General features: G+C 38.2%; 1 protein-coding gene across 2 annotated transcripts in view; it reads left to right on the forward strand.

The window, feature by feature from the left end:
- The window catches only part of akap1b (A kinase (PRKA) anchor protein 1b), a 21,933-nt gene extending 16,415 nt beyond the window's left edge, over positions 1 to 5,518 (forward strand). For both annotated transcript variants that reach the window (XM_056473214.1, XM_056473215.1), the window contains exons 6-11: positions 376 to 553; positions 633 to 783; positions 1,284 to 1,351; positions 1,456 to 1,529; positions 1,621 to 1,686; positions 5,073 to 5,518. In XM_056473214.1, coding sequence (XP_056329189.1) covers positions 376 to 553; positions 633 to 783; positions 1,284 to 1,351; positions 1,456 to 1,529; positions 1,621 to 1,686; positions 5,073 to 5,135 — 600 coding nt within the window. In that variant the 3' untranslated portion in view covers positions 5,136 to 5,518. The remainder of the gene's footprint in view (positions 1 to 375; positions 554 to 632; positions 784 to 1,283; positions 1,352 to 1,455; positions 1,530 to 1,620; positions 1,687 to 5,072) is intronic.
- The last annotated feature ends 8,569 nt before the right edge of the window (positions 5,519 to 14,087 follow it).

A 14,087-nucleotide genomic window follows, 5' to 3' on the forward strand; every position in this document is an offset into this window, starting at 1 on the left:
GAAGGTTTATGTAAGATTAGATTTGACTAGAAAATCATGCCTCCTTTCCAACTAAAGTGAGTGTTGAATCTATTTATATAAAGTTATTGTTTATCTAATATATTTCAAAAATATATCATCTGAATTAAGAATATTTGTGGTATTTTAATGATATTTCTTATAGATTTTATATTTTTGCCCTGAAGATAATCACCTGGCTGACAAAATTAGAATTATGAGAAATGTACGCATTTATTAAAGTTTTATTCATTTATTTTTAATGAATAAAGGCCAGTTTGTTTGGGACAGGAACCAAACAAAGTCACTGTACAATGAGAATTTACTGTTCTGTCATAATGCTTGTTTTTTTTTTTTTTTGTGATCTGTCTTTAATAGCTTCTGTTGCCCAGTGGTGTGACGGTGGAAGTGATTGTGGTAAACATAGTTTCTGCTGGTCACGTTTTTGTCCAGCAACACACTCACCCTACGTATCATGCCCTGCGCAGTCTAGACCAGCAGATGTTCCTGTGCTATTCACAACCCGGCACACCTCCCTTACCATCGCCTGTTGAAGGTAAGATAGGGTCTTTTTTCTGTTGTCACACGTTTGGTTTTAGAGAGAATCACTCATTTTCTTTCTCTTCTTTTTGCAGTTGGAGTGATATGCGCGGCCCCAGCTGTTGATGGAGCCTGGTGGCGAGCGCAGGTCATCTCCTTCTACAAAGATTCAACCGAAGTGGAAATCCGATATGTTGATTATGGAGGCTACGACAGAGTCAAGATTGACACCCTTCGACAGATCAGGTTCCTTTTTAAATTGTAGCAATAAACAAAAAACAAATACAACGAAAACTGGGAATTGGTTTGAGTTGCTAAGCCTGATCTAAAAATAATGAAACTGTAATGCTGTGAATTATTGCAATTGAATTCTGTTTCAATATAGTTATAAGGTTATCAATTACTGTCAAAGTAAAGCTGAATTTTTAGCTTAGACTTTGATTGATATAATGTGCTAATTTTCAGGAATCATTTGTTCTACTCAATATTTTTTGTTAACCATGGCATTCTTCGAGGATTTTGTTTTTAAAATAGTTTATTTTGCTGATCAATTTAATGCACTTTTGGTAAATTAAATGATCAGTTTATTTTTTAAAGATTAAATATAGTACTGGATGAAGAATTATGGTGTATTACATTTCATGAAAATATTTCTGTCACAGATGGTGAATTGCTGATCATGATTGGTTATTTTACATACTTTAAAAAAATCATAATTGTCATGGTCTTCTGATGTGTCTTTTTAGATCGGACTTTGTGACATTACCCTTCCAAGGAACAGAAGTGCTATTGGACAACATTGCCCCACTACCAGGTGCCGTTTTTTTTATTTATTTATTTATTTTTTTAAATGTCATAAGTTCAGTTCGTCATCACTTTGCTCCATCTAAATCTCACTGTTGTTTATGTCTTCATTAGGAGAGGATCGGTTCTCAGCGGAGGCCAATTCTGCACTGGAAGAGATGACGAGAGGGGTTCCATTGCTGGCACAAGTGAGTCTTTAAATCATTCATTAATGCATGACATTTATGTTAATGCTGTTTACAAGCAACAGATAATTTAATGGCCAATTTTCTCATGCAGGTCACCAACTATGACAATAATACAGGACTTCCTTTAGTACACATGTGGAACATGGTGGGAGAGGAGGTAAAAAGATCTGATTTTATATCTGTCTACTTGTACTAATCGATCTCCTCTTTACACATACACACTGTAGTCAGCAGCTGAAGTGGATATATACAGCAGTGTTTCCCCGACCATTTTATTAGGGGGGCACCCCACCTTCCCAAAGGCTTTCCCCACCCCCCTTGAAATAAAGTTAATTTTATTTTATAAGAAACAAACTAAATAGCTGTATGTGATATTTTACTTGCACAATGGCATGTCATTTCTGTCTCTACTACATGGTCGTGCGTTTACAAATTTCTGCTCTCTGAATCGCGCACAGTGAAGTTTAACACAGACATTCTTTGCTGTATGGGAGTGCGCGCCACACCTGACAGAACCGAAGACGCACGTGCGCTCCTGTATATTATACATAGGCTACAGCAGCCACAACACAGGTAAATGATGCGTGGAGGCTTGAGCGATCGATGCGCACTGCAGCTAAAATACATATAGATGCTGTGCGACCTCTGTTTATTGGTGCAACTCGCGTGACTGATGCTCTCTTTGTTGCAAGTGCAACCATTGTATTTCCAGTGTTTTGAGCTGCTGTGATGCGAGCGGATTGATCGCCCCTATCTAGTGTCTCATCCAACCTTATGACCTCTTCCAGAAGCTCAGAGTCTCCTGCAAATTTACACCGGCTCCGTGATCCCCAAAAATGAGTTAAAATACCCGGAAATCATGGTGACGAGAGTGAATGAGCAAGAGAACAGGTCGCGAAAGGCACAGTGATGTTCTAAGCTTTACATTTTTTAGGTTAAATGAATAGAGCAAGATATTGCGAGTACAAATCCCTCTCATTGAGTGATCTGCTGTCAATAGTTGGAGACGAGCAAAATATTTGAATGTTTTTTTTTGTGTGTTTTGACAGTATTGCAAGTTCACTAAAAGCTGACTGGAATTATTAGATAAATAGAACTTTATTTTTTAACATACATATTTAATAATATAACTTCTTGTAATGTACTTGCAATAAACAGTTTATATGCCTATTTCCTTTTAGTAAAGGAGTATTAGATTTATAGGTGTGCATTTTAACTTATGCATCAATTATGCGCTCAATTTTTTCTTGATTGAGACATATTGAATTCTTTCATCATTTGCAGTGTTTCCAAATTGCATTGTTTGTAATTTTTCTTACCAATTTTTATATATGTTATATTATTTTCTGTGGCGGTTCATTCCACTTTGGCGATCCCTGATTAATAAGGGACTAAGCTGAAGTAAAATGAATGGATGCATTATTTTCTGTAAAGCTGCTTCTGGCCATGACACGTTCACACCTAAATGGTTATAAGAGACATGTTTAAAGGATTATATCCAGCATCCTTAATTTATTCTTAAGGTAAGCCAAAATCTTCTCTCAAGGTTCATGCTTGGAGGGGAAATGTGCTCAATGCATTCAAAAGCTTGAAGCATTAGAATCGGTACTCTGTATCAGCCGATCAGCTTGACAAGGAATCAGTAGTCTGTATCTGCTGCAAAAATCCTGATTGGAGCATCCCTAGCTTTGACCCAACTTGGCTGTCAAAGCGGCAATACCCCCCCCTGGCTGTACAAGACTGGTCTTAGTAAGTCAGTCAGTAAATACACCTTTAGGAAAAAGTATACTTAAGTAAAGGTCTAGTATAAAAGTATTTATACTTTATTTAGTACTTTTAGTAAGTATACTAATATCAATGTACTAAAAATGTTATTCCAGAAACCCAGAAAGATGCACTGCAGTGTCAAAAGCTGCACACTGTGCAACCCTAACCCTAACCCTAACCCTAACCCTAACCCTAACCCTACTTTATTTAGTACTTTTAGTAAGTATACTAATATCAATGTACTAAAAATGTTATTCCAGAAACCCAGAAAGATACACTGCAGTGTCAAAAGCTGCACACTGTGGATAAAGATATAAAAATAAATGTTAATTTTTAGTTATACAGTTATACAGTTCAAATATTTTTTCAGTTATTTACTGCTGTCATAAAAAGAAACAAATTAACACCATATGTCTCCCCCCACCCCCGCATGTAAACCTAGGGGAAACACTGTATAGTGAATGACACTGAAACACTGGCCAATTTAGTGTTAGAGGTTTTATGGCTAAAATTAAATAGCCTGGTGACCAATCTTCATTGATGGCACGTTACACCAGTAAGTGCAGAGCGTGAAGGTTTAATAAGCAAAGTAAAGGTAGAGTTTGTAGGACAAATTGTTGGTGCGTGCCTCACTGGTGTATCTGTGACCAAGACGGCAAGTCTTTGTGATGTATCAAGAGCCACAATATCCAGGGTAATGTCAGCATACGACAAAGAACAAGAGCCACATCAAACAGTAGTAACTCTAGATGCAAGAAGTTGCCTGAATGTGATGCCAACCCGCGATTTGTATTTAAAAAAACAAAAATTAAATGTCCATCTACACTGACTGTTTCCACCTGAACTGTTTGTCAGGAGCTCCATATGCTCAATATACATGGCTAGGCTGCTATTGTCAAACCTTTGCTCACTCATGCCAATGCCAAACGTCAGTTTCAGTGGTGCCAGCAGCGAAAATCTTGGGTTGTGGACAATGTGAAACGTGTATCGTTCTCTGAGTCCACTTTCACTGTCTTTCCTATATTTGGGACAGTTATGGTGTGGAGATGCCCCAAAGAAGCATACCAACCAGATTGTTCCATGCCTATGGTGAAGTATGGTGATGGATCAGTGATAGTTTGGGTTGAGTATTATGGCTTTTCCTAGGCCCAATACTTATGCTAGATGGCCATGTCACTGCCAAAGACTACCGAACCATTCTGGTGAACCATGTGCACCCAGTGGTTCAAACATTGTATCCTGATTATAATATCAGGATAATAATGCACCAGTACACATGGCAAGACAGGTGACAGAGTAGTTTAATGAACATGAAATGAAAGTTGAACATCTCCTTTGGCCTGCACAGTCGCCAGATCTGAATTTTAAGTCAGGAAAATGTTTCCTCCACCAGCATCACATGGTAACCTGGTCACTATTCTGCAAGATGTATGGCTCAAAATCCATTTGGCCACGGTGTAGGACTTGTATCTGTCATTCCCAAGACAAATTGAAGCTGTATTGGCCGCAAAAAGAGGCCCTGCACCATAATAAGGAAATATTGTGGTCTGTTTGATTCAGTTTCATTGTCCAACCCCTGTATGTGTATATATAGATGGATGATTATTTACCCAATTACTACTAGTATTATTGAGATTCTTCTATTTTTGTTTATTCATTCTTTTCTTCTTGCCTTTTATGTGAAAAAATGTTTATAGCACCTCAGGCTGTTTAGCACTCTAAATCTTTTAGATGGGTAAAATGTGGAATAACATTGATACTCTATTTTTATTACAGCTGGTCCTGCTCAATCGCACTTTGGCGGAGCGAGGTTTCGGCACCTGGGTGGACAGTTTCTGATCCTCCAGAGCTCCTCGCCCTGCTCTCCTCACTCACCTCATGGCCCACCTGCCCCTTAATAATCACCACTCATGGATATCTGCAGGTTCAGTCCTCCTCTCCCACCGTGTCCTCCACCACCACCTCCTAAAGTGCGCATCACTGGCTCCTGGAATAGATTTTTTTTTTTCTTCTTTCCTTTTTGATTTGCTGTCCCCTGCATACAGCATTTTTCTGTTTCCTTTTTTCTTTTCTATCCCCCTTGCATAAGAAATTTACTGTACGAAAAAAGAGAGAAAGAGCCAATCGTCAATTTACCGAACAACCAATAAGGACTCAAGTGTTATTGACTCTGTGCTCTTGTAAATTTAAAATATTGTAACTAAATAAAGGTTAATCATGTTTTCCGTCCAATCAGACTCCTTCCAGCACACACAAAAAGAAAAAACAACTGTGGATTATCATGCTGTGGATTTGAAGAACCTGTAGTAATAACTTACATTTAAGAAGATAACTGTGGTGCGGTTGACACTGCGCGTTGTTGTTGCTGCTGCTGACTTGAGACGTCATGTTTTGCGTTTATCACGGCTTCATCAAAGTGTTTCACTTTCCAGGCATGGTGGAAAGCCAGAACGTTTTGGCGAGGAATAAATGACCATAACTTCATGTCCTTCATCTCAATGTTTGTCTCTCCAACAGTGTGGCCTTAAGAGGGTGATGCGCATCCCATCTCATGACCTCCCTCTTCACCACACTCCAGATCTGTGGGACTCCAGCTTCCTTCAGCGTCGGTAGATCTAACAGTTAATTTGCTTCACATCCCTTAATCCAGGAGACCTTTGTGCCCTCCTGAATTCTGGGCCTTTTTTAAGGAAAACTACATTGAGACCCCCACACTAGAGCTTGACTGGTGCTGAAGGGCATCATGTGTGCTCAATCCTGACAGACACTAAAAGAACGACTACAAAAACCGGAATACTATCACGTGACGGCACTTTTCTTTTCTGCGTGGATGAACTGCATTCAATGGGTCTGTGTGTTTTTGTATGCATGTAATTCAGCTCCAAAGCACGTCGATTCACTTGTCACAATCATCCGCGTGACAGGCCACTTGCTTTCGTCTCACACTCGCAATAACGTCACATCAAGTAGACCCATTGCCATTAATGTTTCTTTGCATTATGTAAATAAAATGGTATACGGTGTCCAATCTCAGCAACCCACTCAATTGGCTACTAGAAGCTGTCGATACACCTATCTGTCTTGGAGAGGACTAAAAAGCTTTAAGCCTTATCTGTTGCTCTTTATGTTGGTTTTTACATGGGATGTAATTAAGGTCTGCTTAATTACTGTATAATTTGTCGACGAGTAATGGCACAGAGATTAATATTCCCTTTTCTTTACGAATCTTGTAATTAATCATGCTCCTGCAGTCATTCACAAGGCTTGTTCATTTCTTTTGCTGCCGAGTTATTGCTAATGCAATGTTGTCGGACTCCAGAATGTCTAGAACAGCGTGGGACATTTCCAGGCTAGTTGGTTGTTAGCACTACAGTTGTTAGCCTCTGAATCCCTTGAGAAACTTGTCTAAAACTCCTGTTACTGTATATATTTGGCTTCACCAGAGATATTCTGGATATAAACAAACAGAAAATATATAGTTTTGTACTTATTTAGAAACCGTTATACACCCTGCTGACTTCAGCCTGCGTGTGAACTGACAGCGTTGGAAAGTAACATTGATTGAAAGCAGGTTTAGGGGCTTTTCACGGTTTTCCATGATTCTACGAGGTGTTCCCAACCCCCATCACTATCTTTTGTTTCCATACTGCGTTCATCTCAGGTATGAGCTTTTCATTTCATCCTTTTTGTGTTTGAGGAGAGTTATTAGTCATATTGTTTCAGGAATTGATGTACTTGACCTGTGTGAACGTTCGCGGCCCGTTATAGGTTTGCCTGCATTGCAGTAGGTGGATGAATAAGGAACCTCACAGACCTCAAAGCCGAAACGTTTCATTGTTCTGTCTTTTAGGTCTGTCTGTTTTACAGTTTTATGTATCAATCATGTCCAATTAACCTCCGCTATACGCTCATATCTTCACTGACACGACTTTCTACCACCAGTTCAGATGTATCCTCCTGTATGTTCCTACTGTAACGAAAAATCACGCTCTAGACTTGTCCAGGTGTGTGTGTGTGTATATATGTCTCACTGTACTTTTGTAAAAACACAAAGCGAGTGTAGGAAACAAAAGGGAACATGCTTTTTTTTCTTCTTATCCACACCATCCCAAATCTGCTCATTTGTTTTCTGTTGGTAGGAATGGTTTGCTACGTTTGCTTAGCTAGATAATTAATCATTTGATTATTTAAATGAGTGTAAGAAATCCTGCATAGACATGTACAGGTCAGTTTTTTTTTTTTTTTTTTGCCAGACTCATTATTACAAGGTTTGATTCTTTGGTTGTACAGATCTATTGGAAAAAAGAGAATAAAGTTATTAAAAACATTTTATGTCGCGTTATAGTTTGGATTTTGGTTTGTAGAAAATTAAATGATTATGGTTAAATATTTTATCTAATATGCATAATCTTTCCTTCGGCAGCCATCGATATGTCATATTGTTGAGGAAAGTGTTCATTCATTTTTCTTTGACTTAGTCTCTTTATTCATCTGGGGTCACCACAGTGGAAAGAACCGCCAACTTTTCCCGCATGTGTTTTACACAGTGGATACCCTTCCAGCTGCAACCCAGTACTGGAAAACACTCGTTCACACACATGCATTACGGACAGTTTAGTTTATTCAATTCACCTATAGTGCATGTCTTTTTACTGTGGGGGAAACAGGAGCACCCGGAGGAAACTCACGCCAACGCGGGGAGAACATGCAAACTCCACACAGAAATGCCAACTGGCCCAGCTGGGGCTCGAACCAGTGACCTTGCTATGAGGTGACAGTGCTAACCACTGAGCCACCATGTTGCCCTGAAAGTGATCAAGTACCAGTAGATACTTTTAAATAGTTGTGGAAATTTTCGAAAGTCATGCTGTTTTGACTTTGCTTATAACCTGAGAACTTTTTGTTTTTAACCAGAGATGCTTGTTGTTTGTGTCAACGCAGCTTCACATAGATTATAGTAAATTGAAACCGTGTCAGTTCAGTTTTCAGAGTTTAAGTTGAGGTCATAAATGAATACATCTCTAACATGTATTTTATGTTAATATTTTTGTTGAATGAATTTGCAATATACGCTCACTGGCCACTTTTTTAGGTACACCTGTCCAACTGCTTGTTAACACAAATTTCTAATCGGCCAATCACATGGCAGCAACTCAATGCATTGAAGCATGTAGGCATGGTTCAGACAATCTGCTGTAGTTCAAACCGAGCATCAGAATGGGGATGAAAGGTGATTTAAGTGACTGAACATGGCATGGTTGTTGGTGCCTGACGGGCTGGTTTGAGTATTTCATAAACTGCTGATCTACTGGGATTTTCACGCACAACCATCTCTCGGGTTTACAAAGAATGGTCCAAAAAAGAGAAAGTTACCAGTCAGCAGCAGTTTCGTACGCACAAATGCCTTGTTGATGCCAGAGGTCAGATGAGAATGGCCAGACTAGTTCCAGCTGACAACAGTAACTCAAATAACCACTCGTTACAACCAAGGTATGCAGAAGAGCACCTCTGAACGCACAACACGTCCAAACTTTGGGCCCATTAGTACCAATTGAGCATTGTATCAACGCTACAACCTACCTGAGTATTGTTGCTGACCATGTCCATCCCTTTATGACCACAGTGTACTCATCTTCTGATGGCCACTTCCAGCAGGATAATGCGCCATGTCATAAAACACGAATCATCTCAGACTGGTTTCTTGAACATGACAATGTGTTCTCTGTACTCAAATGACCTCCACAGTCACCAGAACTCAATCCAATAGAGCACCTTTGGGATGAGGTGGAATGGGAAATTTGCATCATGGATGTGCAGCCGGCAAATCTGCAGCAACTAATAAATTGGCCGGTGAGTATCTGCGTATATGCTGTACAGATTAGTCTGTACCAAAGCCAGAATTGGAACTTTTATAACAAAAGACTAACAAAGATCAGTCCAAATATTAGTACACCCAATTAAATATATAAGGTAAATATATTACATATCATTTTAATAAACAGGACAAATCTAGAGAAACATAAAACATATTAAATGTAATTAATTTTGTAGTCTGAATTTGTGCTTTTGCAATAACTCATTTGAAACTCATTTAAATGTATTTTTATTTCTAAAGATGATATGTGATCAGACTCATTTTAATGAATATAATTGTTGCAGTTATAAAACTGTTTTGTTTAAATGCACCAACAATTACTGGCTTTACTCACTGAGAAATGGATGAAAATGTTTCTTTTTAATTGGAGGAGTACTCATTCAAATACTAATTTAGTACAATATTCATGCGCATGAGAAAATATGGTACACGATAAGATTTGGAGATTAAACTTGAAAGATTTTCCTTTCACCTGATCTGGAAGAAAAAAAAAGACAAATACGTATTTCTACTTTAATTACGCCATTATTCCGGCGTAGTTCTTTTTCAGAACCTCTAGAGGGAGATAAATACTACAGTAGTTAATAATCATTCCGCCTTTCTCAGTTCAAGCTTTTGAGCTCTCTAATCTCAATCATGACATTTCCAAGAGCTAGGAAATTATCCCAGACGTGCCAATGTAAACACCCTTAAATGTAATACTGCCTTTATCCTTACTAATTCTGCAGTATTACTTCACAGATCATCTCTTCTTCTATTTGCCAGCCAGGTAAAGTGGAGTCCTCTATTATTCAACATTTGATGACTTTAGGTGAGGAAGAAGGTCTTTAGCTTGAAGCAATTGCATGTTTTTCCTTTGAAACCAGAGAAATGATAGTATTGCAGGCTACCTTTGCACTATTCTGAGGCTGAGAGGAACAATGAGTGACTCTTTTGTCCAGAATGATTGGCTATTTTCATTCTTATCGTGTATTAAAATGCCCCTGGCGAATCCCTGAGGATTTCAGATGGCTTTCAAATTAAATTTCTTTGAGGTTTGTTTAGTGTAGGTAAGGTTTAGCCATTAAACCATGGCTTAAATTTGAGGGTGTGATATTTTAAGTTTTAAGTGGTTGGGGGTAGCTCGTAATTTTTCATTGCTTAATTGCTGTTGGTTTCATTTATTACCAAAATTTGATCTAGATATTACTATAAACTGTCCTTCGCCAGCGAAATAAATTTGAATGTTGTATGGTTTTCATGACATAAAACAAGCAGAACATCCAATTCATGCATATATGACTAGACTAACAGTTCTTCCAGAGCTGTAATTCAGTTTGGTTTTAACAAATCATAACTCTTCCTGCATGTACAAAATACAAGTCCTGTCTGGGTTTAAACTCGAGACACCCTTGAGTGTTTTTATTACTCTCTAATGACCGTTCTGTTTAAACACATCATAAAACTGGAAGGTGCTGCCATAATAAATTATCTGATGAGAAACAAGGTAGAACATTTGGTAATAAGTGGAGAAATGGGAGCTTTGGTGTATTTGTCAGTGTTTACAATGGAAAGCTTGCTCCAGTTTCTTCTTTCTGTGTCAAACCATGAGTCATTGCATGTAGAGCTGTGATTGCGAGGTTTTGCAATTCAAAATCACAAAGCACAAAGACTATTCAATTTCCTGGCTAAATTAAAAAATAAAAACATGCTAGTGTTAGTATTTTCCTCAAGTCAAGACACAAACCATCAAAACCACTTCTCAGTTGTTAAAGAGACCAGAAAAGATTCCACATCGTTACAATTTAAGTACCAAATCCACTAAAATGAGACACTTTTAAACCTAGACAATGTGTGTGTAATAAAACAATGTGGTGATAATGGTAGACCTAATAAATGTGCCGGAATAAAGGTTACTGCATTTTTACTGTAATAAAAACATGTTTCATTTTATAAATGTATGCTCATAGCTTTTAATAACAGTTTTGGACCAGTAAACATATTTTTTACTTGATTGCTGGCTACAAGGTAAAAATCAGCTATTATGTTCTAGAGCAAGGGGTCCCAAACTTTTCAGCCCGCGACCCCCAAATTAACAATGCCGGTGACTCGCGACCCCCACATTCCTCGGAGATGGTTATAAATATACAAATGTTGCATACACAACAATAGGCCTATATAAACACAAGCATATTGACAACACAAAAAAGTGCAACAGTCTTACAACCATAGGCTATAATTAATATTGTCATTTATTGATTCGTTTAATTTAATATTAACCTCACTTAATGAGACTGGTGGGCACAATGTTTACAGCACAAGTCTATTCTTGGTTTAATTTTGGAGACCGCCACTTAGAGATCATCCTCAATATTCAGCTGTAGCCTGTAATTATTTTTTATGTATTTGATTGCCATAAAGGTGTCAGAAAGTTTAACCTGGTTCTATAAAATCAATCTGCTGCAGCTGACACTATTGATGTGTTGTTATTTATTCATTTTCTTTTTGGCTTAGTTCCTTTATTGATCAGGGGTCGCCACAGAGGAATGAACCGCCAACTTATCCAGCATATGTTTTACGCAGCTGATGCCCTTCCAGCCGCAACCCAACACTGGGAAATACCTATACACTCTTGCATTCACACACATGTACTCTATGGAAGTATATCCCGGTCAATATTCAATTCACCTATACATGTCTTTGGACTGTGGGGGAAAACCAGAGCAAACCCATACGAACACGGGGAGAACGTGCAAACTCCACTCAAACTGACCCAGCCGGGACTCGACCTGTGACTTTGACTTTATTTTTGTTATTAAAATCAACTAAGAGTTGCTATTGTAACATTCTTGCCTAGTGGTGTAAATTTGTTACAATATAATCTTTTAGCAAAATCAACATTTTATTATTTATGTGGAGACATATTATTTTGTCATTCATTTATTTTCCTTCAGCATCAGAGGTCGTCACAGCGGAATGAACCACCAAATTATGCAGTATATGTTTTACACCCACTACTGGGAAACATCCAAACACACTCATTCACACACATTACAGAAAATGTAGTTTATTCATTCACCCATACCTCATATTTTTATACTGTGGGGGAAACCGGAGGAAACCCACGTGAACACGGTGAGAACGTGCAAACTCCACTCAAACTGACCCAGCCGGGACTCGACCTGTGAGGTGACAGTGCTAACTACTGAGCCACCGTGTCGCCATTACTTTGTCATTTACCTTTAATTATTGGCCTGTCATGCCCTTACCCCATGAAATAAACTCTTCTGCGGGAGAAATAGCGTAAACTTTATATTGATAAGAGCGTGAAGGACTCCAGTTTTCGAGGTGCAGAGGAAATATTACTGCTATTAAATGCTTTTCTGTTTTAGTACCGTTCAGTAATGTACACTTCTTAATCGTGCCTGTGGTGCCGCTCTTTTTAAAATACGAAGAAACGCTTTCTCCTGATGAGAGCCAAGCAGAGGTAACCTTAACTTATCTGTGACGAAATGTCAAATATTGTGTTATAAAATAATAAATGACACGGCCGATGGTAGTAGTCTTTATTAATCTTGTTATTTGAGCAAACTTACATTATTCTGTTTAGTGTTTACTTTGTGTTATGTGGAAGATTTTAAGCGGAAGGATGTTATATTTACTTCAAAACAAATAACGTGTTAATACATTTATTTTTGTCTTTATTATGTGTATATTTATGTGGTAACGGCTTAATAGTCGCAGTAAAGTTAATTATGATTATGAAACGTTGTTAGGCACGTGCACACGCTTTTGTTTACAAATATTCTGATTTAAGGCCTGAAGTTTCCCGCCATTGTTCATAAACAATCATTCAACATTAGTATTAGTATTAAAATCGATAAAAATACTAATAGCACATCCAATTTGTTGCAAATGTATTCGGCAATGGTATTTAAAATAACAATTATTTTCCTGTTTTACAGTTTCAGCTAAACAAAAACGATGTAATGTTAGCGTGTACGCTAATGGTTTAAGGTAACTGTTATGTCGTTTTTTAAAGCTAAAACATGGATCTAATATGAGTACGGTTGTCAGTTTGCTGTGCAAATCTAATATGTTTGCTCTTTAATGTGTTGTTTCAGTTGGTAATAAGAGCACCGAGTCTCCCAATAACAGTTTCATATCTGAACGGATATCCAAAGGTCTGACTCATCCCTCTGACTGAGTGAGAGAAAACCTCATTTACGATGATTCATTCTGCATAAATCTGTAAGTATTCTTCATTCTCTTCCAAACAAAATACCAAATATTGTCTAATATAGTGACTCACGTGTCAAGTTCGGATGTGATGTGATAACTGAAGCACTAGATGGAGCTGGAGTTTGATATTTCACTTATCCTGAATTTTATTTTGCTCAATGAGATCATCAACTTCCAGAGTGTCAGGACCATCTCCATTACAGGGCACTTAAATGAGCTTTTTGTCTGTCTGATCTCCGTCAACTAGTGGTAATGTGTGCGCTCGCACAAGCCGAGATGGATCTAATGAAGGCACTCAAGCACACACAACCTTTATTCAGACGTCTTGAAAGGCTGTGCTTTTTAGCTCATCACTGGACAGTGGTAATTATCCGAGGTCACCCTTGTCTCGCTTTCTGCCGCCAGACAGCCGAGGCCCTTAAATCTTTGAAAACTGTGTGTGAACACAATGGATATTCAGACGTCTTCTGTCATGCCAATGTTACACTGTACTGCAGCGCTGGAATTAAATGAATGTTATTGTCTCCTGAGGGGCCATTTAACATCAACACATTTCTCATTCGATTGTTCTGCTCGAGCACGGCTAAATTACACTTAAATTTTTCGTATCTCACCTCCCTTCTCATTTTCAGTAATGAACGAGCAGAGGCTGAAGTCCATTCTGTGGCCACCAAGGACACTTTTCTTTATTACCG

Source organism: Danio aesculapii, chromosome 15, assembly GCF_903798145.1.
Source record: "Danio aesculapii chromosome 15, fDanAes4.1, whole genome shotgun sequence".
Lineage (NCBI taxonomy): Eukaryota > Metazoa > Chordata > Actinopteri > Cypriniformes > Danionidae > Danio > Danio aesculapii.